Source organism: Rissa tridactyla, chromosome 1, assembly GCF_028500815.1.
Source record: "Rissa tridactyla isolate bRisTri1 chromosome 1, bRisTri1.patW.cur.20221130, whole genome shotgun sequence".
NCBI lineage: Eukaryota > Metazoa > Chordata > Aves > Charadriiformes > Laridae > Rissa > Rissa tridactyla.
In genome coordinates, this window is record NC_071466.1 from 12,442,618 (window position 1) to 12,466,506 (window position 23,889).

Here is a 23,889-nt window from a genome sequence, read left to right on the forward strand (position 1 = left end):
GCCATGCTGAGTAGATCCTATTCCTACCAGCTGCAGAGAGGAGGTCCCCAGCTATTTTGATGCCGCATCACCTGGAGGTTCCAGCTCTGCCTCCTGGAGGGTTTCTACAGCGTTGCCCAGGAGGCGCAGAAAGTCCTCCGCTGACTTTCAGTCTCTTCCAGAATCTCATCCTGCTGCTGTTTTCCTTGGGAATAATGTGGTCACGGCAGCAGCTCTTCTCTGTAGATGCTGCTCTTACCCTCTGAATGACACCACCACGGGATAAAATACTTCTGCTTTCAAGCAATTTTTTTTTTAAAGACCTGTAGTTGATATATTTAATCATTATCTTGGTTAAAGAGGAGAACAAGCAATCTTTTAAAGCTCAGGAGTGGACACTCCAAATGTTAACTGCTTTCACAGATGAAGGCAGAACATTTAAAGTTTGGGTTAGTATTCATGTATACAACAATATAACTTGATTACAAGGCATTCCCTTAAAAAAAACCCAAGTCCCTTGCGGTGTAGAAGCGCACAGTATCAGCTCTGCCTCTTATTCGTGAGTCTGATTTTCAATAAAGGAAGAACAAATCAGGTTAAGCATATTAGGCTAGAATCACATTAAGGTAGTTTTCTCCCAAGCATTGAATCCAGCAATAAATATCTCACCGTCAATATTTATCATAGATTTAAAACACATTCCAGAGAACAAGGGTTTGGGGCTAAAAATATTTCATAGATGGTTGCAAGGTGCCAGCTCTGCCTCCAGCTTGCTTTGAATGACTTTTATTGCAATGAGGCTTTTATTAATATTTAACCAGGAACTAATTTTTCATATACTTGTTTCCAGTATGAAACAAAAATGTTTCATTCAAGAGGATGCTTCCTTCTCCCACAGAATCATAGAATGGTTTAGGTTGGAAGGGACCTTAAAGATGATTTATTTCCAACCCCCCTGCCCTGGGCAGGGACACCTCCCACCAGCCCAGCTTGCTCCAAGCCCCGGCCAACCTGGCCTTGAACCCCTCCAGGGATGGGGCAGCCACAGCTTCTCTGGGCAACCTGGGCCAGGGGCTCACCACCCTCACAGCCAAGAATTTCCTCCTGATATCTCATCTAAATCTACCCTCTTCAAGTCTGAAGCCATTATCCCTCGTCCTATCACTACATGCCCTTGTAAAATGTCCCTCTCCAGCTTTTTTGTAGGCCCTTCAGCTACTGGAAGGCCACTATAAGGTTTGCCTGGAGCCTTCTCTTCTCCAGGCTGAACAACCCCAACTCTCTCAGCCTGTCCTCCCAGCAGAGGGGCTCCAGCCCTCCCAGCATCTCCGGGGCCTCCTCTGGCCGCACTCCAGCAGCTCCGTGTCCTTGTGCTGAAGACTCCAAAGCTGGACGCAGTACTGCAGGTGGGGTCTCACCAGAGGGAAGCAGAGGGGCAGAATCCCCTCCCAACTAGCAGTCCACGGGCTGCAAAAAAACAACCTGCGAACTTTCTGGACAGCCATAACCAAATCCTCATACAGGTTGGTCAGTTCAGCTGAAGAAAAACACATTGATGCACTTCACGTATCTCCAGACCCCAGGTACCTGTTCCTCCAGCCCCTGTCCTTGTAGGTTCACGGGACTGACTACCAATGCGCAGATGATGGTGGTCACGTACAGTGGTTCTTCACTCCTGGTCATGCCAACACTGTCTCAGGAAACGAAATGTTCATCAGTTCAACAGGAAAATGTTGAATTTATGAACACGAGTTGAAATCTCCCTACAGAGAAGTGTTAAGCACTGCACTCTGCCCGCCCGTCCTTACTGGTAACACCCCTCTCCCGAACACCGACCCTGCATTTTGCAGATAAACTCAAGAGAAACTGGATTTGCCGGGCTAACAGTCCTCTGGCACAGTAACTGGGGATTAGTTTATAATGTCTGTGACAGCATCTTGGTTGTCTTTGGTTAAGACATCTACCCAAACTATGAGAAAATACAAAGCTTTTATTACCACAGAAAATTTCAGGTCCCAAGAAGCGAGTCCTTTTTCTCTCTGTGGTGGGAATGCCAGAGGTTTTTTTCCCAAAAAACCCCAAGAAAATAGAAAAAAAGAGCATCAGAGCTACACTACCTTCAGCATTCTTGAGCATAGGAAGTTCCATCTCAACATGAGGAGGAACTTCTTTCCTGTGAGGGTGGCAGAGCCCTGGCACAGGCTGCCCAGAGAGGTGGTGGAGTCTCCGTCTCTGGAGACATTCCAAACCCACCTGGACGCGTTCCTGTGCAACCTGCTCTAGGTGGACCTGCTTTGCCAGCAGGGTTGGACTAGGTGATCTCCAGAGGTCTCTTCCAACCTCCATCATTCTGTGATTCTGTGTGATTCTTAGAGACAGCCCAAACATTGCATTTGGAATTATTCCAATAACTTTGTGGCAGCTCAAAATTCTTGGTCAGAACAATTTCCATGAATGAGACAGGTCCCCAGTTTGATTCAAATCACTGCAAACCTCACCTATGGAGTGGGGGAAAAAAAACCCTTCACCACAGAGTCTCCCTTTACCAACTGCGTTGCAAATCCAAAGGGAAGTCCTCTCCCGTAACAAAAGTCAAAAAAACCCCAAATGCAACCAGCATGTAATAAGAATTTTATTGAGTACATTTAGAAAAAAACTAGAGCATGAAGACATGAGATTAATTTCTGCATATAAGTTTTATCAATGTGCAGAATCAACCGACCATGCAAAAAAGACATTTCCCCCCTTCAACTGTAATTCAAGACTCTCTTTAATGGCAAAATTATTACCACCTTAAAACAGTGTTCCAGACACGTAACTCATTACTTTAAAAAGGATCTCGTTCCTGAACGGAGATAAACAAAAAAATTTTAGTAGCAATAGGGAAAGACCAACGCTCAAGAGGTACAGCGTGTAACCGATACTCATGCCATGTTTAAAGAATTCAAGCAAAAAATGCATTGTTGCGTAGAATAAGTAGATTTTTTTTTTCTTTTCAAGGCAAAATTCCTATTGAAAGTAGCCCCTAGACTACTGAAATGGTGACTTGATAATGTACCTGTTCCAGAAGATCATCCAATGGAAGATTTTTTTTGTCAAGTGACATCAGTGTCATGTAAAACCTAAGGGTCAGAGTAGCTGAGCAGCCCAGTGCTTAACAGTATATTAACATTAAAAAGAAATTCCAGCTCCTCCGAGAAATGTTGGTAGAGCTACGACATACAACGCTAGGCAGCAAAACGGGCTTACACATGATGGAAAAGGTTAAGATTTCTCTCACAGATTTGTATCCCCCCCAGTATCTCAAAAGGGATCGTGAAGGAAGTTCTGAGACATGTAATACGCTGCCTACATGTATGACATGTAAACCCACTACAGCTTTTAAAGACTTATTAATTATAAAAATATAACTAGCCTGGAGCAAGTTAACCCACTTGTTAAATACAGCACAACTTCTGAAAACATGAAAAAAAGGATAAATTTAACAGTAAGTATTCCAGTACGTACTTGTTCCCACTTTATTATTTAATTTCACTAATATCAGACAGCTGAAAGCCGCAGTGATGAAAAATTGCTCAGCTTGGTTTCCAACTGTTGCTTTTGAGAAGTACCGAGATTGGTTTGGTACTACAGCTGCTTTCCTCTTCTCTTCACGCTTACTAAAAAAAGTTACAGCCAAATCAAAATTCCACTTTTGCTCCTGCTATCGGTGTCAAGGTGTCAGTTCAGGACGTACCAGGATCAAACATCCGTGTGCTGAAGACCACTCCGGGCAACTGCTCCAAGCACTCAAATTCAGTGAGTGCGACAGCTTTTACAGCTTGATGATGGATGCAGACACCTTCTATGCGCCACAAAAGGCTGCTAAGAATTAATACAGTTAAACAAAAGATTTATGGCAGTCTGAAAGTTTATCCTTTTATTTTCAAAACCATCACAGGCCATAGAAAACCGGGCTGTTATTTGTAAAACTGACCCCACCTTGCCTGATCAAAGCTGGTTGGTTTTTTTTGTTTCCTTGCTTTTTTAAACAGCTGAATTTAAAAAGTGAGTTTGTTGTCACTGATGGAGAAAAGTCCTTATGGAACTCTTGCAGTATCTTTAATTTTCTGCTGAAAGTACGAACAACGGGAAAAACAGTAGGAGGAATGAATAAAAAGCAAAAGCCAAACTGAGGACAATGTTCACAGGAGCTTTCCTGCGCTTGTGACCAAGTTGACTCAGCTACCAGCAGAATGTACATTAAAAGAGTGTAACAAATAGTTACGGGCTGCCAAAGCCGGCAGCATTAACAGCAGATTTCTCTCCATTTCGCGTGTAGCATAAAAAAGGGAGAATATGACTTGCTTAAACACAGAAATTCTCTTTTCCCAAGAAATTCCATTTCCCTTGTAGTTCTTTAAAAGGGATGTTATGTGATGTAAGCCTGCGACATGTGAGTATGCAAATAAACTGATCTATTTAGGGTATTTATATATCAATATGGATAGACACACGTTTGAACTTGCTTGTCGAATAAGAAGTTTACCCTGTCACTTGAACACTGCTCATTTCGCTGTCTGAGTCCGGCACATCAAACCACAGATGGCACGCTCCTAGCTACAGCTCCCTAGAATTCTTCATCCACCGAAGGGATTGTTCTCAGAACTGGACTAGTAAGAGCTCCACATGTTGGTTCAGAGCACATCAGGGAGCATTTTGGAGTTCCATTTTTAGAGGTCCATTTGCAGGCATACATTTTTGTAAGCTTGTACCCTATGACTTCACAGCACCTGACATTTTCAAATTCATTTAAAAAAGAAAAAAACAAGAGAAAAAGAAGGCATTATTAGAGGTTAACAGAATCTTTTAGGCAGAACTTAGGGCTGGAACTTCTATTAGGGGCCCAAGGGAGTAAGCAACCCCGCACCCTGCAAGTCACTGAGGAAACAGGATCTTGAAATGAAGGCAAAGAAGCACCAAAACAAATTTCATGCATACGGCACCGCTGTTACTTTCTTGGTGTTTGGTTTCTTTGGTAACGTATTTCCTACTATTTAAAGCCTGAAGTAGGATTTCAAGTAGTGCTAGAGACAGAACTCTGAGCTCAAGTCAAATTCTACCTGTTGGGTAACAGTGAGATTCTTAGAAATCCCTGTTTGACGTCAGAACGCCTTTACTACGCCCTGTGTTTCTCTTGGCGTTATTCCAGGTCTGCAAAGGTAGAAAGATGAGCATCCACACTTTCCAACAGTCTGCAGGATCGCTTGTTTACATAGGTAAATTTTGGCACAATAAATAATGGTGTAGCTTTTGCATGACTTTTACACAAAAACTTTTTTTTTTTTTTCCTTCCAGCTGCAACCCAAAATTAAGAAACTATTTCAAGCAGAAAGAGAAAGCAATATTACTGCGTGAATTGCTCCTTGGATAAAAGTCTCATCTTTATCCTGTTTTCAGCCACAAATCTTTACTGATAGAGAACTGAAAACAAAAAATAAGGTCTTGGTTTCTAATTACAGCGCTTTGGTTATGCTGTTCAAAAGAAACAATATTTAAAAAATATTTTAATTCAAAGGTACAATTGTGATTTGAGCCGGACATTTTAAAGCTTGTTGTTTGTTTCTCCTAAGATTTGTCCTGTAGACAAATTTAGTTCTTATATCACCATCCTCAGCAACGAGAGCTACGTGTATCTACATGGAAATAGTTTTCCTGAGACACCTACAGTGTGTACTGTCGTCTTCTACTACACATATCCACCTACTCCGAAAAAAGACTGATAATTTTGAATGTTGTAGAACAGGACAGAACATACTTTCCCATTCACTTTTATATTTAACAATTCACATACCAAAGGTGCAGGAGTAAAAAAAAATAATAAATTCCCTCTTGCCAACTTTGTTTTTATTTATCTGATCTCTTGCTTTTATACATGAAAGACAGCAGAAGAGTCAGCAAGTACTGAAATCCTTAGCAAAATACCGTTTATTCCATCCCTCCACAGCCAACAGGTATTGAAACGAACCTTAGTTTCAGAAGACAAAAAAGCAAGTCTACAAGTGTTCTTTTGGATTTATGTTGATGTGCTTTTTTTATTCTAGATGTAAAATTGTATTCTGATTGCTTCAAAAACTCAGATTTTTGTATCTGTATTATTGTATGCTTCGTTTGATTTGATTGAGAGCAGCCCTGAGGAGAGGGACTTGGGGATGGTGGTGGATGAAAAACTGGACGTGAGCCGACAATGTGCGCTTGCAGCTCAGAAAGCCAACTGTAGCCTGGGCTGTATCAAAAAAATCATGGCCAGCAGGTCGAGGGAGGTGATTCTGCCCCTCTACTCTGCTCTGTGAAACCCCACCTGCAGTACTGTGTCCAGCTCTGGGGCCCTCAGCACAGGAAAGACATGGACCTGCTGGAATGCGTCCAGCGGAGGGCCACGAAGATGCTCAGCGGGCTGGAGCCCCTCTGCTGTGAGGACAGGCTGAGAGAGTTGGGGTTGTTCAGCCTGGAGAAGGGAAGGCTCCGGGGAGACCTTCTAGTGGCCTTCCAGTACCTGAAGGGGGCCTACAGGTGGGGAGGGGCTCTTTATCAGGGAGTGTAGCAACAGGACGAGGGGTAGTGATTTTAAACTGAACGAGGGGAGACTTAGATCAGATATTACAAAGAAATTCTTTACTGCAACCTGGTCTAGTGGGAGGTGTCCCTGCCCACGGCACGGGGGTTGGAACTAGATAATCTTTAAGGTCCCTTCCAACCTAAACCATTCTGATTCTATGATTCATAAGGAACAGTGATGAATTTAACGTGCTACCCAGTAGATCCAGTCTAAACCGAACACTTGACAAATTAACACACACAGTGGACTGAGAACACATCTATTTGGATAGTCAGTGCATGGTAGGGAAGGGTGCAAGTAAAAGGCAATAGCTCTTTTACTCCAAATCCCCACCGAGACACTCCAACTAGAATAAATATACTCCTGGGAGCAAGAGCAGAAACAGCTATTACCCTTCAAGTTTACACCTCCGTTTACTGTGCATCAAATTTCTTTGTAGCATGGAACATATGATCTAGCATTAAAAAAAAAAAAAAGAATCTATATAAAAGTTAAATATTTGATTACAGTAGCAAGTCACCACTTCATAATGGGGAAATAACTTGTCTCTTGGAATCATTATTGATCTGAATTCTCTTTTTTTTCTTGTGTGTTGGATACCGGTAATTCAAGACTTGCCCATAATAGGGGCTCTGCTTTTCTCATCGTAAGCTCAATCTTTGTAGCCGTCATGTTCACATAACTCCTTTTTACATCGATTACCTAAAACAGAAAACATATTTCACACTTCAGTTTAAGAAACGGACTGCTAGATATTTGGGAATGAAGGTAAGAAAAGCATCCTGTCACTAAATTTTAGTAGATGTTTAGGTAGATGGGAGTTCCCTCTGTTATCTGGAAAAGTCAGCCCTCTCCCATTCCCAACCTATGAACATATGCCTGTGCGTACGTAACGTAAATGTTGGTCTAACACATACGTAAGCATGCAATTACACAGCGTCAAGTGTTTTCTGCAACACCACTACCATGGTGTTGGGATATTAGGACAAACTGGGACGGAAAGGACCTCAAGAGGTCACCTTCTGCTCAAAGCAGTGTCAACTATGAGGTTATACCTGATCACTTATGGCATTAGACTCCTATTTATATGTAGATTACTGAATGACATGCAACTGAGTATCTTTCAATAACCAGGGTAATGAGGAAAAAGAAACTGTTTTGAAAAACAGGAAGCCGAGGGGTTGTGTTGTGGTTTTTTGTGTTGTGTTTTGTTTGGTTTTTTTTTAAATAGAAAAATTATTCTTATACTTACTCCCCATAATTTCACACTGCGATGAAATTCCTTTTCTCCTTCAAATACAATATGGATATTTAACTTGACAGGAAGAAACAACAGAACATTTTGTCAGGCTAATGAAACATTTGACACCTCAAGTATGTTTAAGCAGAATATAATCACGTTAGGACTCAGATCCTACAATGAGCAAAGTGGTCCAACAGTGCCTCGGACACAGAAGTGAAAATCTATTCTAATAGATTCTGACACAGTATCATAGTCAATAGTGGCCATACATCCTGAAAGCTGTATCATTTTCTCCAAATGTGTGACTAAGAAATCAGAGAAGCATTTTAACACTTGTTTAATATCAGTAGCTATGAAACAGCATACTGCGACCAACAATATTAAATTACATTAAGCCAAATACAATTAAATTACAAATCTATAATTATTTACATATACAGTGATGCAAAACCATCACACTTGGTTTTTAATTGTGAAAGTCAAACTAAAGATTTTTTTTGACATATTATATTGCAGCTTTTAAAAAAACCCCAAAGTACAGTCGTCCAAACAGAAGGGGAAAAAAAAGGCTATACATGCTTGAACAAACACAAAAGCCAAGAAAAAGCTATTACTCAAAAAAGACTCTTTTGCTACCTCTGCCTTGAAAATATAGCAGAGAACAGATTTTCCTAACTTCAAGCTGTTGTAAGAATAAAAAAAAATAAAATTAAATCTTAAGGTAGATACTCACCATTGTGCTATTTGCTTCTACGTAGCTCAGATCAGGAACAGAGTTTTTAGCATATACAGAAATAGTCACTTCTCCTCCCGTCTGGTGCCAATCATGCCTGCATGGAACTACTTTCTTTCCCTATATAAAGGAAAAAGTTACGGAAAAAAAAGACTTAAAATTGCATTCAGGAGCATTTTTACAAGATTAGTCAGAACAAAAGCCCAGGACTATTTTAATAGCCAATAACCATAGCTAATAAAGGACTATATTTCATGTTCACAGGAGATCGCAAGACTCTACTTATATCTTTTTTTTACTAAGCATTTCAGCTACTGGTCCCTGGCAAACATTAGAAAAATCAAGGCTTATAACACAGATTACAGTAAGAAACTCAGACATTGTGACAGAAAAACAAAACAAACAAAAAACCCACAAACAACCAAAACCCCAAAAGTTACTCCTTGGGTTAACTTCCTTTCCAAGACTACAGTTATCCAGACCATAGTAGAAAGGAACTGAACAAAGAAAAAGAAAGCCATGACTCCAAGAAACTTTCACATTGCTCCAAAAAATGTAGTATTACTCTCTGTTCTGTGACACAGGAAAAATAAAGAGTGAAAAAAACCCAAAAGAACAACAAAAGGTAAACTCAAAAAACCCCTGTTAGCTAGAAGCCCATTATCTCAATATACACACATTTAATGTATACATAGTTTGAACATCTGGGTAAATTCTTTACAAGAACACTCTCCTGCTTGAGGCTTACAACTTCAGCTTTTTTTTTTTTTTTAATCCCTTTCTGTCCTTGAAAATACTTCTTAAACACAAAGCGCTTTGAGCAAGCAGCAATTCCGTGATTAAAAAGAAGGACTTGTGAACTAACTGTTACAGAATAAGTTAGAAGAACTACACTTTCCATAATATAACTTAATTTTCTTCTGTTAAATGTTACTAATGTTTGCGGTATCAAACTTATTTTGCCTCAGCAATAGACAATACATTTGTAACAAGAATTTTGTGTTCAACTGCATCCAACACGTGAGCAGCTAATGTTTCTGAAGTGCTCGGTTCCATTATTACATTCTATAATATTCTCTAAGAATCTTTTTAAATCTTGAATAGAAATTGTTTTCACCTTGTAATCCTACAGTTTGTTCCTGACATTGCAATACAATACCTACAAACTACACAGATGGTCTCTCCCTATTTGTTATACCGGTAGCCAAACCAAAACACTGAATTAGATTCAGACCAGAAAAATATTCAGGCGTGTAAACCGTATTCAAAGTAGACAGAAAGAGACCCTTTAACCTGCAGGTGTGGAACCTCATCGACCTTATCTACCCTGCCATGCCTCCCTAAACAACAAAACTCTGAATGAAACGGCAAGCACGTGTATGGCTGCTCTCTTCATGATCTTTGGGGGAGGAGAGACTTCTAATAATTATATTTTAAAGGATTACATATGGAATATGTTGTATATGGAATACCACAGACTTTCTTAACTAACAAAGCAGAAAAGACTGCTATTTTTTTTCCTGAATTTGCCTAAACCACTTGTACTATAGAACAGTGATACTATATGTATCACTAAAAAGAAAGGTTGTACTCTATTACAAGTATATTTCTACCGCAGATGACTTCCAATGCCATTTCTCTGTTGTCATGCTGTGCGTAATATCCTCTGTATTATTTCAGAGATAGTGATCTGTAACAGATCTCAACTACAGTAATAACTCAATCAAGCTACTAACTACATTTCAGTATTCAAAAATTCGGAATGGCCAGCTACAAAATGCAGCGTTAATGCTACTTACCGCATCCTTTTTAGTCCATACATGTGTTCCTGTTGTGCAGCCTTCTTGAGCTAAAAATGTATTGAAGTCAGATGTTTTTCTTTTACAACAGCTCCAATACTTCATCCTTGAAAATTCACAAAGTAATTAACAAACAATATTTAGGACACTATTTACTGTGAGTACTTAAGATCCTTCCTTTGTGCAACATTACTGTTAATTTAGTATACCCTCTTCAAACATTGCCATTTTTGACTGAAGAAGAAATACAGAATGAAAAGAAGGCAACATCTACAAAGAAAGCATGAACACATAATAGACGAATTAAAAAATTAAAAGTTAACTGAATACTAACCCTTCATGGAATATAGGTACACCAGAATGGTATATACATACTTCTTCTGCGCTTTGTGGTCCTTCGTATGTCTAGTAAAACGAAGCATTTAAAGCGTGTTACTGTTACAGGACGTGGACCAAAGGAAAAAACAAACCAAAACACAACTCACAACAGAAACTTTGAACAAAGTGCTACAAAGCTTTTGTGTAAATAATCTAAATCTAATGGCTTGCCCTAGTTTTCAAAATAACTATTCAACCTTCATTCCCAAAAGGTTCTCTGGCGCTCCTTCAAACAAGCTATACTTTGTATTAGTTCAATGGCGTACATCAATGGTGACATCACCTATGCTCATAAAGGTCACTTGCGATCCTCAGAGATATCTATCTTTAAAAACACTCTGAATATTCAGAGAAAACAAGTACTTAACTGGAAAATAAATTAAATTCATCATTCGTAAAACACATGGATTCTCAAAAGGAAGTAAATTAAACAACATACGACTCTGCCACTGAATATCATATCAGTTCTTCCTAATACAAACAAGAGACTATAAATTTTCCTCCCACCAGAGTTTCAGTAGAAGATGCAAAATCTGCCAGATGTCCACTGGAATACCTACTTTCATTCAACCGTCCCATTCTGTACAACACAAAGGTGCCAGTGTAAAAAACTTTCAGTTTAAATGACCATGTCATATAAATACTAATTTTTGGTGCTAGGAGTGTTAAAACATTTTCTTTGTGGATCCTTCCGCCAGGAAGCATGAATTGATGAGATCGGCAGATGCTTCTGACCTATACACAGATTATCAAAAGCAATTCAAGTGTTATCAGTAAGCCACCTCTCACCAATACTATATATTTAATATATTAAGTTGATACACATCAGTATCGTGGGTTTGGCAAGCTTACTAATTAGAAGTTCAGGACAGGCTTTTTAAAAAAAAAAAAAAGTAATCTCAGATTTACTGCATCCACAGTACAAAACAGCCCACATTTGTCCTTACTAAAGTGTGTTAGCAAATGTGCCTTCATTAAGCCTGATGGATTTTGAGCTATTTCCAAATCAATGTGTAGCACACAAAAAAAAACACCCAAGAAAGCAAAACTGCACACTTAATAGTTTAGCAGATGGGTTTAAGAGTGGAACTGAACCACTTACTTTTGAACAGCCTGCATTTTTACATGCTGTCCCAATCTTGATTTCATCACTGTCTTCCTCTGTAAACAGAATAATATTATAGAAAATAGCAACTGAATTGTATAATTAATAATTATTTAATAATATATAATTATAATAATATAATATGTATAATAATTATACATATTATACAAAATAATATTAAGTATTTTGCTTTTATTAAGAATTAGAACAAGATAAGGAGTAGATTAGGGAAAAAAAAAAAAACCAACACCTCTCAAGCTGTCTGTTTTCTCCCTGGCACTGAAGTCTGCCAGAAAGGTACAAAGAAACAGAAATTATGCAAACATTCCAAAAGCTGTACTTCCTATGCATCAGATTCTAGCTTCTATACCTTTACACTGTTTTAAGTGGGGCAAAAAACCCCCATTGATGAAGAGGATTATTAAAATCATACCAGAAGAGAACAATCACTCATCTTGTTCGGTTTTTTAAAACTACAAAGGTAAAAGGCTCCAACTGCCGTCTATAAATACACACATACAAAGAATTTGGATACCAAGTAGAAAGAAGAGCTAAATGACAATTTTGGCACAAGAACAAAAGAGTTTAAAAGAGCCCAAGTGTGGGCTGAAATTAGAAAGTGTTTCTTAAGGAATAGTCTAGTTGTGGAACCAAATTCCAAATAAACTGTGGGAAGAAAAAAAAAAAAAGAAAAAAGAGGAAAAACAGATAAGGGAGAACTAAACTAGACTTCCTCCTTCCAACTAGACTCCTCCAACAGAGGAATTTAAGCAGTTTATGAAAGGCGTTATATGACATCGTGTTTGCAATAATGTATGAGTAGAGTTCATTTTTTTGGGAACTCTTTTAGTCATGTATTCAGAAATGGATGTTTCCATTACGTCCATTCTAAGCCGGAAATCTTACAAAACAGGCAGTTCAAAAAATTTTAATGGCCACATACTGCTTCTAACATCCAAGTCTCCACATTGTTCACATTTCAACTTTGATTATCATTCCCTAGACTGGAAAGTACTTCCCAGATTATTAAGAATAAGAACATAATGACACGAAATAATCACTTCAGAAGCAACACCAACTAACAGCATTTCATTCGAGTGACAATTAGCATCACATACCTACTTAACCTCCCTACATCCTTACCTTTTTTCTCTTCATTTTCGGATGACAGTTTCAGTTTATCTAGTGCTTGCTTCAAGGAGGCTGACACCTTCAGCTGCAAATTTGTCATTGGCTCATCTGGGCTGAAAAAATGTCCATGTATTCATGTCAGCTTCATGAAAAATTATTTACAAAAGACAACAAAGTAGTAACTTTTAATCCTGCTATAAGGCGCTTCCTTTCCAACCTCCCTTACAACAGCAAACAAATAAACTAGATTTGTAAATGCCAATTCTTACTGTTTATGGAAAAACAGACTGGATATTTATAAGGCAGGTTTGGATTTCAACAGGAAATCCTAAATACTCTACAATAATAAGAATAAATCAGAGAGATTAAGGAATCTAGATGTAAGCACCCTTAAATTATTTTTATGACTGTTTAAAACACTAAACACAACTGCTAGTGGCATTCTTGCTACAAGGCTTTAGACTGAAATTTTTGTTTCCTGTGAAACTAAATGCTGAGATATCCAGTACTACCTTGTCCTAACCAGACTTCTTTTATCTCATTTTGAAGCTTAAGGTAGCATCATCACTGCTACTAAACACGAGCTCTTTTAAAGTTAATTCAGGAACTTTTACACTATGAGATGCATAACGCTGAATAACCAAGCCAACTGACCACAAATCTGGCAAAACTTAAGTTTTGTATACTGTACCTTGGCCTTTTAATTGTTTCCAATGGTTTTGGTGCCTGAATTATGTGCTCTTGGAATTTGGGTTTCAGTTCAGCTAGCTCCTTTCGTTCAGAGGTAGTTTTGACTTCTGGTTTAACAGGCTCAGGAGGTTTCTCACTGTTATGGGGACCCTTTGTACATCCCTGTTGTGGAAAGCATACGTTTATATACATGCAGTGTAGTCTGTGTGCACATTTAAAAATTATCAAAAACTGCAACAAGTTTTCTTGATTTATTTCTTCAGCCCCATCTTCTCCTTTACCCCACTCTAAACACTGGCTGCGAAGGAAATCCTACGACTAAAGTGCAAAATATCTTCATTTGGATGTATGTTAAAGAAAAATGCATACTTTCCATAATGAAGAAAAGTAACAAAAAAATATTGACCTGCCTTATTGTTAACAAGCGTTTAAAGAGGTTTTGATAGAACTACTTTTAACCATTAAAGCTTGAAAATGAGACTCAACTTGAACATTACATCAAGAAAAATAGTGCATGCAGGATTTAAGACAGTTTTAACAAGTATGCAAATTTTAAACATATAAGCACATGTACAATTTAACACTAATCACTGTCATTTGACAAGTATAAAAACTGTAAATAATCATGAGTACATACCACAATGCTTAAGAAGTCAGAAAAGTCTGTTGTTCTTCTCTTACAGCATGACCAACCCTACAAACATTTTGGAATAAAAACAAAACAAGCATGACTATCTTACTTGGCAACAGCTTATAAAAAGCAAAAGACTAATTATATTCCTTCACAAGATGCGGCACATCATGATTAGAGATTATTTTCTTCCCTTTTTTGGACGATATTATCATCATTTGCATTTTTGAAAGCTAGAGAAACCTCTTACAGCTGCCATTTCTAGTTCACTCATGCTGTCTTAATCAGACAGTTCGGTAAACGTGAGGCAGTATTTCCGCGACAAGTTAGGTGCCAACTCTGTACAACAGAAAACAGAAATGTTACTTTAACTCATAAAGTAACACATAAACAAACCAGGCAAATACTATACCTGAGACTGGGGTCACCTGTGGCAGAATGTACAGGCCCCCTTCCTAAAATGATGAGGATTTTTTTTTTCCTTGAGTACTAGTCAAGTCTTTCAACAGCTTATTTTCCACCACAAAGCCGAATATCTGCACTGCATAGCCAACTACCCAGCTACATCAATCAAGAGCACTTTTTATTATATAAACGAGAAATCCAATTTTAGAGAAGATTATCTTGCTACTGTGAATAAGGTATCTTACAACTCGAAGAACCTTATTAAAGGCAAGAGTTTGACTAGTGAACGTACCACCGCTTTGAGAGCTTAAGCTTAAGCAGTGCGACACAACAGAGTTTTGGTAGGTGGTTCTAAAATATCCTCAAAATATTAACTATATCCACAGTTGAGGAGACAAAAGGTTCACCCTGCCCACTTACATTGCCTAGAATTAATAGCAGGAAGAAAACTGCTCATACAAAATTACGATAAATTTTTAATTAGGCCAAGAGAGGATAAAGAGAGGGAAGAAAGTAGTACTTGTTTTAAAAACCGTGCATATATAAAAGGGAATAAACACAACCTTTTGAGGTAACTGTATAATTTATGTCTTTATAATTAGGTAGAGGTTTTATGTACTGCGTTATGAGTACAACTATGATTTTGTACAAAACAAATTGCCATAGTCTAAGTAACTGTATCGTATTTGATCTAATGGCATCTGTCACAATTTGCCAGTGGCACAGGACGGCAGATTCTGGAGTCACATACTGCAATATGAGCAACAGCTCACAGAAAACATGCTGCCCAGCACATACGCACAAGCTACCATGGGGTCAAAAGACACCTCATTATGGGACAGGGTTGAAATGCACTGTCAGCAGAAGCCATTCCTAAATACCCAGGAAAACGCTTGCCCCAAAGCTCAGTTAAATAGCAGTTTGGTGTCCCAAGAAAAGCCATTTAGGCTACATCTGTATTAGTACAGCATACAGTGCCAGGCTCCATTTCTGGACACCAGATCTCTCACCAGACACTATTACACTGTTAGAATGATTCCTAGTACTGCTTTGTCAGTTGTCTCTCAGATAATTCCCTGTCAGGCACTTTGGATGCATCAAGTAGATCCTGAAGTAGGAAAACAGTTTAATATAATGAATATGGCAGTTGGCCTAAGCACTGGAGATCAGTTACAGGTATATTTCATTCACTACTGAAGATGTAGCCCAAGAATCCTGGAGAGCTGCAACTCTTAACTCAGTGCAAAAACTTAAGTGTCCCAACTTCACCAACATACTTATTTGTCAGATGCACAGAACACAATTATTTTTTACAGCAGGCAAATGTCACATACACATTACTTCACTAGCCCTGTAAGACCACCAGCAGCTGGTCTGAATTCCAAGCAGGTTAATTAACTGAAAGATGATGACACCTCTCAATGCCTCCAAAGACCTATTCAGTGGACCTAATTAAACTGTTGAGACACCCAAAGTCAGTCAATAGGAAACGTGTCATACAGACTTGCACAGCATTTAGACCATATGAGTCCAGTTTTTATTTTCTTCTTCAGTGTGCTTTTCTAATTTCATGGGGTTGCTGAAACATGCTAGGCTGGACATCAGTCTCTACAAATGGAAGATTTGTAATTAAAAAGGAAAACAAGCATACTGTTTTACACATATGGAAAGAAAAGATAAGACTTAAAAAGTGAGTTGCATACTTACTTTGAGAGCATCATGAAAGACTGGCACACCTGGATGATATGTGCATGAATCTAGAAGAAAATGGCTATTGTTAACGTTCAGGCATACCAAGAATCATTATTCACCTGATCACAAACCCAGCAAAAATTTCACACTTGTAACTCATGTATGCCATGAGCTGTCCTGCTTCCCCACGTGCACAGAATTATGAACGAAAACACAGACCCCACAGAACAAGCTTTCTGGGTGCGTATGTTAAACCTAAATCATCCAGATTTTTTTCTTCTGTATTATACAACACAAACCAGAAAGGAGGCATCAAGGACAAACTTCTACTGCATATAGAGCAAGTATATTTTCTGTGGACCATCCCTTGCCTTCATCAATAATTAGTCCTTAACGGTAATTCAGCAGAAGTAAAAAAGGTGGCCCTATGGCCACCCGACAGACATAAAATACTGGTTTACAGCATCAAATACATCTATTTGCACCTGATCAAGGCTTTCTATCTAGAAGCACTCTGTTAAAAAATTCTCTCAACACAAATCTTGAGTTCATTATTTTCTCCGTGATAATTAGTCGCTTCTTTTTTCACTGTTTGTGATATCCTAGGTCACTTAAGGACTTAAACCCAAAGGCCAGTCTTCCACATACAAAATTTAGACACGTCAATACTATTAATTATTAATAGGTTCTGTACAAACACTACACTGAAACATGACTTCCATTAACTGAACTGTTTATATTCACAGATGTTTATCAACACTACAGCTTTTTACGCATCAGCTGTTCCTTTTTCACCTACCAGGTGTATTTTTGTTCCAAGTGTAATATAATTGCTCTGACTATATAACTTTTCTTTGACATATACTGCATGGATAATATTTTAATGACCTGACTCTAAAAGCAATGGGAAACACTAGCTATCTTTTAGCCTTTAAAGCAAAAATTCTTGCTGCTGTTAGAAACAGCTAAAAGAAACAGTAACAATTTTTATTATAAGCCTCTGTAAAACAAAAGAGTGAAAAATACCACAATTCACAAAATAAGAGGCAAAAGAGAAAACTGATAAAGAACTTAAATTAGTAATCTGCCTACAGATATTAAACGGGCTTAAAAACTGTTGTTTTCATTTTTTTTTAAATACGTAGATTTTTAAGAAATCTTGCTTAGTATCATGTTTTTTAGTTTTACATTCAGTGCCTAAGTCTAACACGCTAATACAGTCTGACAGATATGTTGCTTTAAGATGACAGTTCCCACCTTAACTCAAAAGGCACATATTTCAGGACATTAAGTCATTCAGGTGGACTTATATATCCATGAACTTCTACCAATTCCTTTGGCTTCAGGATGAAAAACTAATGCTTTTGTAAATGTAAACGTCGTAGGAAAACAAATTTTAAAAAAAGTGGTTATTTTGTATAAGGAGACCAGAACTTCATTGTTAAATCAAATAAAAGTAAAAACAGAGGTTTTCTGTTCTTTTCCAAAAGTATGAAAGTATGTCATCAGAAGCATCATGGTAGTAAACTTAAGCTCTGTTTGCAGCAAAGACTATTTCTGAATCAGAAGACTTAAATTAATACTTCTAATCCCTCACAAGCACGTGGGTTTAAATGAGACAAGTGCTGTTAGTCAGCACAACATTTTTAGAGACCAAAACTACCTTAGTTAGAGACTAAGACCTTTAGAGACCAAAACAATTAACTCAGGGATGGCTATCCTCCAGCTCACACGTCAGACACAGACAAGGGTCTATTTGTCCATCTGGCCAAGTCCAATCCTTTTTCCTTGCTTCCTGAAGCCCTCTCTAGAGGAGGTACATTATGGAGCAAGTGCCAGCCCACTCTCTGCTGCTCTCTCATGAGGGCCGTGCAAGTTCCACAACAGAAAATGCATTTGACACTTGAGGTTCTGCAGTACCTCAAAAAGAGGCATTGGGACTTACCCACTAAGCAGCCTGACCATTCTACGTACCGGAGGACAGTAAAACGTCACTCATTTTCACTCATACTGAGCCCAGTAATTCCTATTTGATTAAGGATATTTTTATGGATGTAAACTTATGTCAGACGAGGTGGGGGAAAAAAGGAATTTAGCACACAGCAATAGTCACCTGAGCAATTAGAAGCACGTCTATTTCTGATTTGCCAGAGTTAAACTTCCAGCCCTTGGTTGCTATTCTATGTTTTCCACTGAAAAAAAAGTCAAGTCCCCTCTCCATTGTTTTTAATACCTTTCCTTAAACAAGACAAACTTAAGGTTTTTCAAAGCAAGGCATTTTCTCTCACCCTCAGTACATTTTTGGAGACGAGAGTATCACAAAATTTCAGGTTGTTTGGTGGGTTCTTTTTTCTATGCTGATCTTATACCCAAGCCAATCCCACTCTCACAATACACACACACACTGCTGTCACCTTACTGCTACACCCTTGCTTATTCATTGAAGCACTTCATTAATGTCGAAGTAGAAAATGGTGCAGGTCATCCAAACTTAGAGGTATTTACAACAAAATCCTGTTGAATTTTTCAGGACAAAATGAGACATCTGTCTATATACAACTTGCAAACCAACCTGCTGTCCTGTGGAAACACTCTGGTACTTTGCAAGCTATGCTTTACAGCCCCAAAGCAATGGAAGGTCATTAAACATGATGAACTTCATTCAGCACCCTGGGGAAGCTGATGCTTTCAAGCGGTTGCTGAAGCTGGGAAGCCAATTCCACTGAACTACTTCTCACAGTGGTGGAGAAAAAACACAGAAAACAGGACAAACATGGTATGGCAAGAGCTTATAACCAGCTCAAAGAGAAAAGAAAGGCTCAGCATGAGAAACAGAAAGCCGCGGGGAAGACAGAAGATCAGAGGGTGCACTTTACAGGAACAGAGTTTGAACTGTGGGGACCAGACAAGGTTAAAGAAAACTGACTTTGGGCACACAGACTCAAAAAGTCTCGGCTACCATTTCTTGCAACTCCATCTCTCAGTCACTCCACCTCAGAAATACTAAAATAAGTTTTCATCAGGTCTGTGATCATATTTATTTTCCAGATGCAAGATCACTATGTTTGGCCTAAGGAAAAAGGGTATAAACAAGCACAAAAAAGTACATGCTACTATTCTGGCAATGGACCAAATTAAGCTGCATTAAGAAAGATCCAAATTAGAGTCTAAACCAAAAAATGTTGCAGTACAACGAAGAAATCAAGACGAACACGTGTAACATATATATTTTCCATCTGTTTGTGCACACCACCTTTATAACTGTCATTAAGCAGCACCGCTTTCAAAACTAAACCAAAGTGTGCACGTACTACCTCATACCACTGTTTTAGCAGCAAAATTTGACCTGGCCTGGAAATGGATTAGAAATGCTTATGTGGTCATTCACAGGTTAAAAAAAAAAAATTAAAAAATTAAAAAATTAAAAACGCTTTGAAGTTAAGTTCTACCTTCTATGTCAGATGCCGTACAAGTCTTTAACAGTATGGATTAACTAGTAGTTAACACATCTAAAATGCATGTGAAATTTGTACCTTGCCATGCATGCCACAGGAGACTTCAGAACTGTGCACTCAGTCACAACTGCGTAGACATACCTTTACTGCTTCCCCTCAGGCTGTTTTTTCTGCCTCTCTTTAAGAGGCATACAGTCCTTCATATCAGCCAGTTGCCACTTGCTCATTTTTTGGAAACAATGAGAGTTTCTACAGAAAATACACGCATATATTATTTCAGCCATCAGATTCTGAAGAGAAGATTAACGGCCTCTTACATCAGTCACCACTATGGGAATATCTATACTGCAGGGTGAATGTAGGCAAAAACCCCTGAAAGATCCAAATCCAGTTTGGGCCAGAAGGCCTTATTTTCTACCTATTTTCATTTAAGAAAGCTTCCTAATAATATACTTACCCTAAGCTTAACTATTAGACTGTGTCAGTGCAAAACTTCTTATTAAAGGGATAAGTATTTTGGTGTTTAACACGTTTAATCCCCACAACGTTTTAGAGGTAAATCCAAACAGAGTTCTGAAACACAAACAACCATTTGAACTTGACAGCCATCACAGCTAAATACGGATTTAGACACCCAAGTAGTAATCATCTCATTGACCTTGGTAAAGTTTAGGGATTCCGAAAGTTATAATCACTCTACTTTTGTAGAAAATGTCAAATTTTGTTTTCTGAAGTGGTGTGTGAACAACTATGTTTACATCTAGAACTCCTCAGTCTAGGACACAGTAATTCCAGTAAGTGTTCCAGTCACTTCCTGAAACAAACTTCTCTCAAGTGGTTGTTTTCCCCAATCCAAGCACCACACAGTTAGCATAGGGCCATGCCAACCAGATCGAGTCTACGATAACTTGATCACAAACATAGGAACACGTGGTAAAGAACCGCTATTTTAATAACAAGTACAGGTCATGAAGCCCTAGTGGGAACTGTACTGTGTCCAGCTCTGGAACCCTCAGCACAAGAAGGACATGGACCTGTTGGAGCAGGTCCAGAGGAGGCCATGAAGATGATCAGAGGGCTGGAGCACCTCTGCTATGAGGACAGGGTGAGAGAGTTGGGGTTGTTCAGCCTGGAGAAGAGGAGGCTCCGAGGGGACCTTACAGCAGCCTCCCAGTACCTGAAGGGGGCCTGTAAGAAAGCTGGGGAGGGGCTCTTTGCAAGGGCATGCAGCAATAGGATGAGGGGCAATGGTTTTAAATTAGAGCAGGGCAGGTTTAGATTAGACATTAGGAAGAAGTTCTTTACAATGAGGGTGGTGAGACACTGGCACAAGTTGCCCAGGGAGGTGGTGGAGGCCCCATCCCTGGAGACATGCAAGGCCAGGCTTGATGAGGCTCTGAGCAACCTGATCTAGTTGAAGATGTCCCTGCTTACTGCAGGGGGGTGGGACTAGGTGGCATTTAAAGGTCCCTTCCAACCCAACACCTTCTATGATTCTCTAATTTTTATTATTAAAAAAAAACCCTATCTGCTTTGTCTTTTGCGGCAAAGGGGCACAGGGGATGGTGGTGAAAGAGATCACTAAATGGAAGCATTTCACAACTGTGCCTGCTTTTGCTATTACTAACGTGAGCGAGTCTTACTCAAAATGCTGCCCGTCTCTTTGGAAATACTTAGCTCAGAAAAATAAACACATTTTATGCCATGGTTCTTTAACCGCAGAATATGCGCAGGCTAGAACATGTTAGCCTACTTCTAATCTTGTGGGTCGCTAAAAATTAAGGTAATGCAAAGAGGCCATTCTAGAAATTGAGCCAGCAGAGTTACTTCACAAACCAGCTGAGGGCAAGCCTGCCGAGAACTCAGATCACCCTTTGGCAGCCTCTGTGGAACTGTAAAACCTAAAATGATAGCGCTTTAAAGATGTGTCACCAGGTACTTAGATTCCCAGTATATGCAGGGGGAGCACTACATGAGCTCACAGCTCTTGGCAAAGCAGATATATGTGTATCATAGGAGACGTTTAATTACCCGCTGCAAGGCTACAGAGTATAATTGAAAAAAACAACAGCAGTAGTTGGTAAGATAACTAGTATGTATGCAAAACCCACCGAGGCCCTCAAAAGAAGAACGTCTGTTGCTCAAGGCCTCCAGCTTCTACCTTTAGAATATATCGCAGTAACGTATGGAACTGCTTCTTATTGCCTTTCTTCCCCCCCCCCGCCCCATACTGCTGTGAATAGCTTTATTATTACAAAGGACCCTTCCAGCCCGGCACCTCCGCAGCAAAGGAATAACTCCAAGGATCTAAAAGGTCCCTTCCAACCTAGACAACTCTACGATTCTGTGATTTTAACTCCTGGCCCGGGCAGGTTTCGCTGTCCAGCCGCCACAGAGCCCTCAGCATCGCCTCAGCGCCCCGCGCCCCCCCGACCGCGACAGAAACACACGACAGAAAACCGAGCTTCCCCGGGGAGAAGCGAGCCGGGACCCGCGATGGCGGGAGGGAGGGAGGGAGAGACAGACAGACCGACCATCAGGCCAGGGCTTCCCCTGCCCCTCAGTGCCCACCCGTGTGACAGCTCCGCACCGCGACGCGGCTGCAGCAGACGGGGAGGGCAGAGAGGGCGGGCGGGCGCCTCAGCTCGCCCCTCACACCTCCCCTGCAGGGCCCCCGTCACCCCCCCCCCGGCAGACCCTCCCTCACACCCCTTCCCCCTCCGCCGCCCTCACCCTCCGTGTTGGTTTCGGGGTCGAAGCGCTGGCCGCAGCCCCGGTTGTAGCAGAGCAGCGACATGGCGGCGGAGCGGCACGGGCAGCCCCGGCGCTGAGGAGAGAACGGAACCTGGCAGGGCAGGGGAAGGCGGCAGCCGGAAGGCGCGGCGGCTCCTTCGGCGGAAAGAGCCGGCCGGAGCCTTCCGGAATCTTCACGAAACTTCGGGGGAAGGGGAGAGCGGGCAGACGGGGCTGCGCAGGCGCCGGGGAGCCGTTGCCGGAGCCGGAGGAAGAGGAGGAAGGGGAGGAGGAGGAAGGTGCCGGTGGCCGGGCGCCGCAGGGCGCATGCGCACGGCGAGGTGGTGGGGGGGGAGCCGGCGGGTCGCGGGGCGCATGCGCCGTGCGGCGCGGGGGAGGCGGGATGGCGGCGGGGATGGCGAGTCTTCCCGTCCCCGAGGCGACGGCGTGGCCTGCCCGCCCACGGGCAGCGCTGACGCCGGAGTGAAATCTCCTTGGAAAACCCTTCGTCGGCAGCCGCTGGGGGCGGGTTGTCGCCGGCCTCCAGCGGTGCTCCCCATCCCCAGCGCCCTGTCGCGTCGGGCAGGTCTCCTCAGGGCCGGTCTCCTGAGGGCCCCGTCCGGCGGCTGGGCCCGGGAGGCGCTGAGGGAGATGGGCCGCGGCCGGGCGCGCTGTGGAGCCGCCGTGGAGCGGCTCTGGGTCTCCCGTCTGGAGTCGTCAGGCCTGCCGGGCCTGGGCCTGCAGCGAGGGGCTGGTGCTCTGCCTCCGGCGAGTTTTAAACCTTTTATTTTTGAGAATGTGGGTTGTCTAGCTCACTTCAAAAAATACTTGCCTACTTAAAAAGACTGTAATAGGAAACTATGAGTGCTTACTTCCTAAATGTCTGTGAGATGTGAGTTCAGTTTAAAAAAAACCCCAACTTTTGCTTGTATATTAAAGGATTGTTTAATTCACACAGGAACAAAGATGCTAACATCAGAAATTACTATGAAAAAGACTGGGATTTTACGTTCTCCCAGTTCCCTAAAAGTTGCCCTGAATGCTCCCTCCTGTCAGCTGACCAATTTATGTGTCCTCTGTAGTGTGCCAACTTCTTTGATGTATTATAATAGGTTATATGTAATAATTACAGCTATCTACATTTCTGCAGGCGAATACAAATTGATTTCTCCTAATTAAACATCTGCACAGTTTTTAAAATGGAAATGCCTAGATGTTTGTACGGTATACAGCAAATCCTGAAGTATATGTGGCTAGAATGAGCAGATTAAGTGATCCCTACAACTGCTGCTGTAAAGGAAGTTTAAGGATGCAAAA

At 40.6% G+C, this 23,889-nt stretch overlaps 1 protein-coding gene across 2 annotated transcripts; it reads right to left on the reverse strand.

Moving 5' to 3' along the window:
- Positions 1–2,302: 2,302 nt before the first annotated feature.
- CHORDC1 (cysteine and histidine rich domain containing 1) lies at positions 2,303–22,896 on the reverse strand. 2 transcript variants are annotated; one of them, XR_008466534.1, is made up of 12 exons: positions 22,573–22,896; positions 16,400–16,449; positions 14,294–14,350; positions 13,658–13,818; positions 12,979–13,079; positions 11,833–11,891; positions 10,687–10,757; positions 10,353–10,458; positions 8,554–8,673; positions 7,830–7,892; positions 7,085–7,279; positions 2,303–4,751 (listed from the first exon to the last, which is right to left on the reverse strand). XR_008466534.1 is itself a non-coding variant. In XM_054202185.1 (11 exons), exons 1-11 carry the CDS (start codon positions 22,634–22,636, stop codon positions 7,136–7,138), a joined length of 996 nt encoding a protein of 331 aa, XP_054058160.1. In that variant the 5' UTR covers positions 22,637–22,896; the 3' UTR covers positions 6,855–7,135. The 2 variants fall into 2 exon arrangements, 1 of the variants encoding a protein (XP_054058160.1); XM_054202185.1 differs by lacking the exon at positions 2,303–4,751 and having other exon boundaries at positions 6,855–7,279.
- Positions 22,897–23,889: the final 993 nt, after the last annotated feature.

Excerpts from the sequence above, each read along its gene's own strand:
- CHORDC1 (XM_054202185.1), bottom strand. The coding sequence starts at position 22,636 with ATGTCGCTGCTCTGCTACAACCGGGGCTGCGGCCAGCGCTTCGACCCC. Across the intron at positions 13,819-14,293 it reads CTGACTTCTTAAGCATTGTG|GGATGTACAAAGGGTCCCCA; the intron begins GTATGTACTCAT and ends TTTCCACAACAG. Across the intron at positions 13,080-13,657 it reads GAAACAATTAAAAGGCCAAG|CCCAGATGAGCCAATGACAA; the intron begins GTACAGTATACA and ends ACATTTTTTCAG.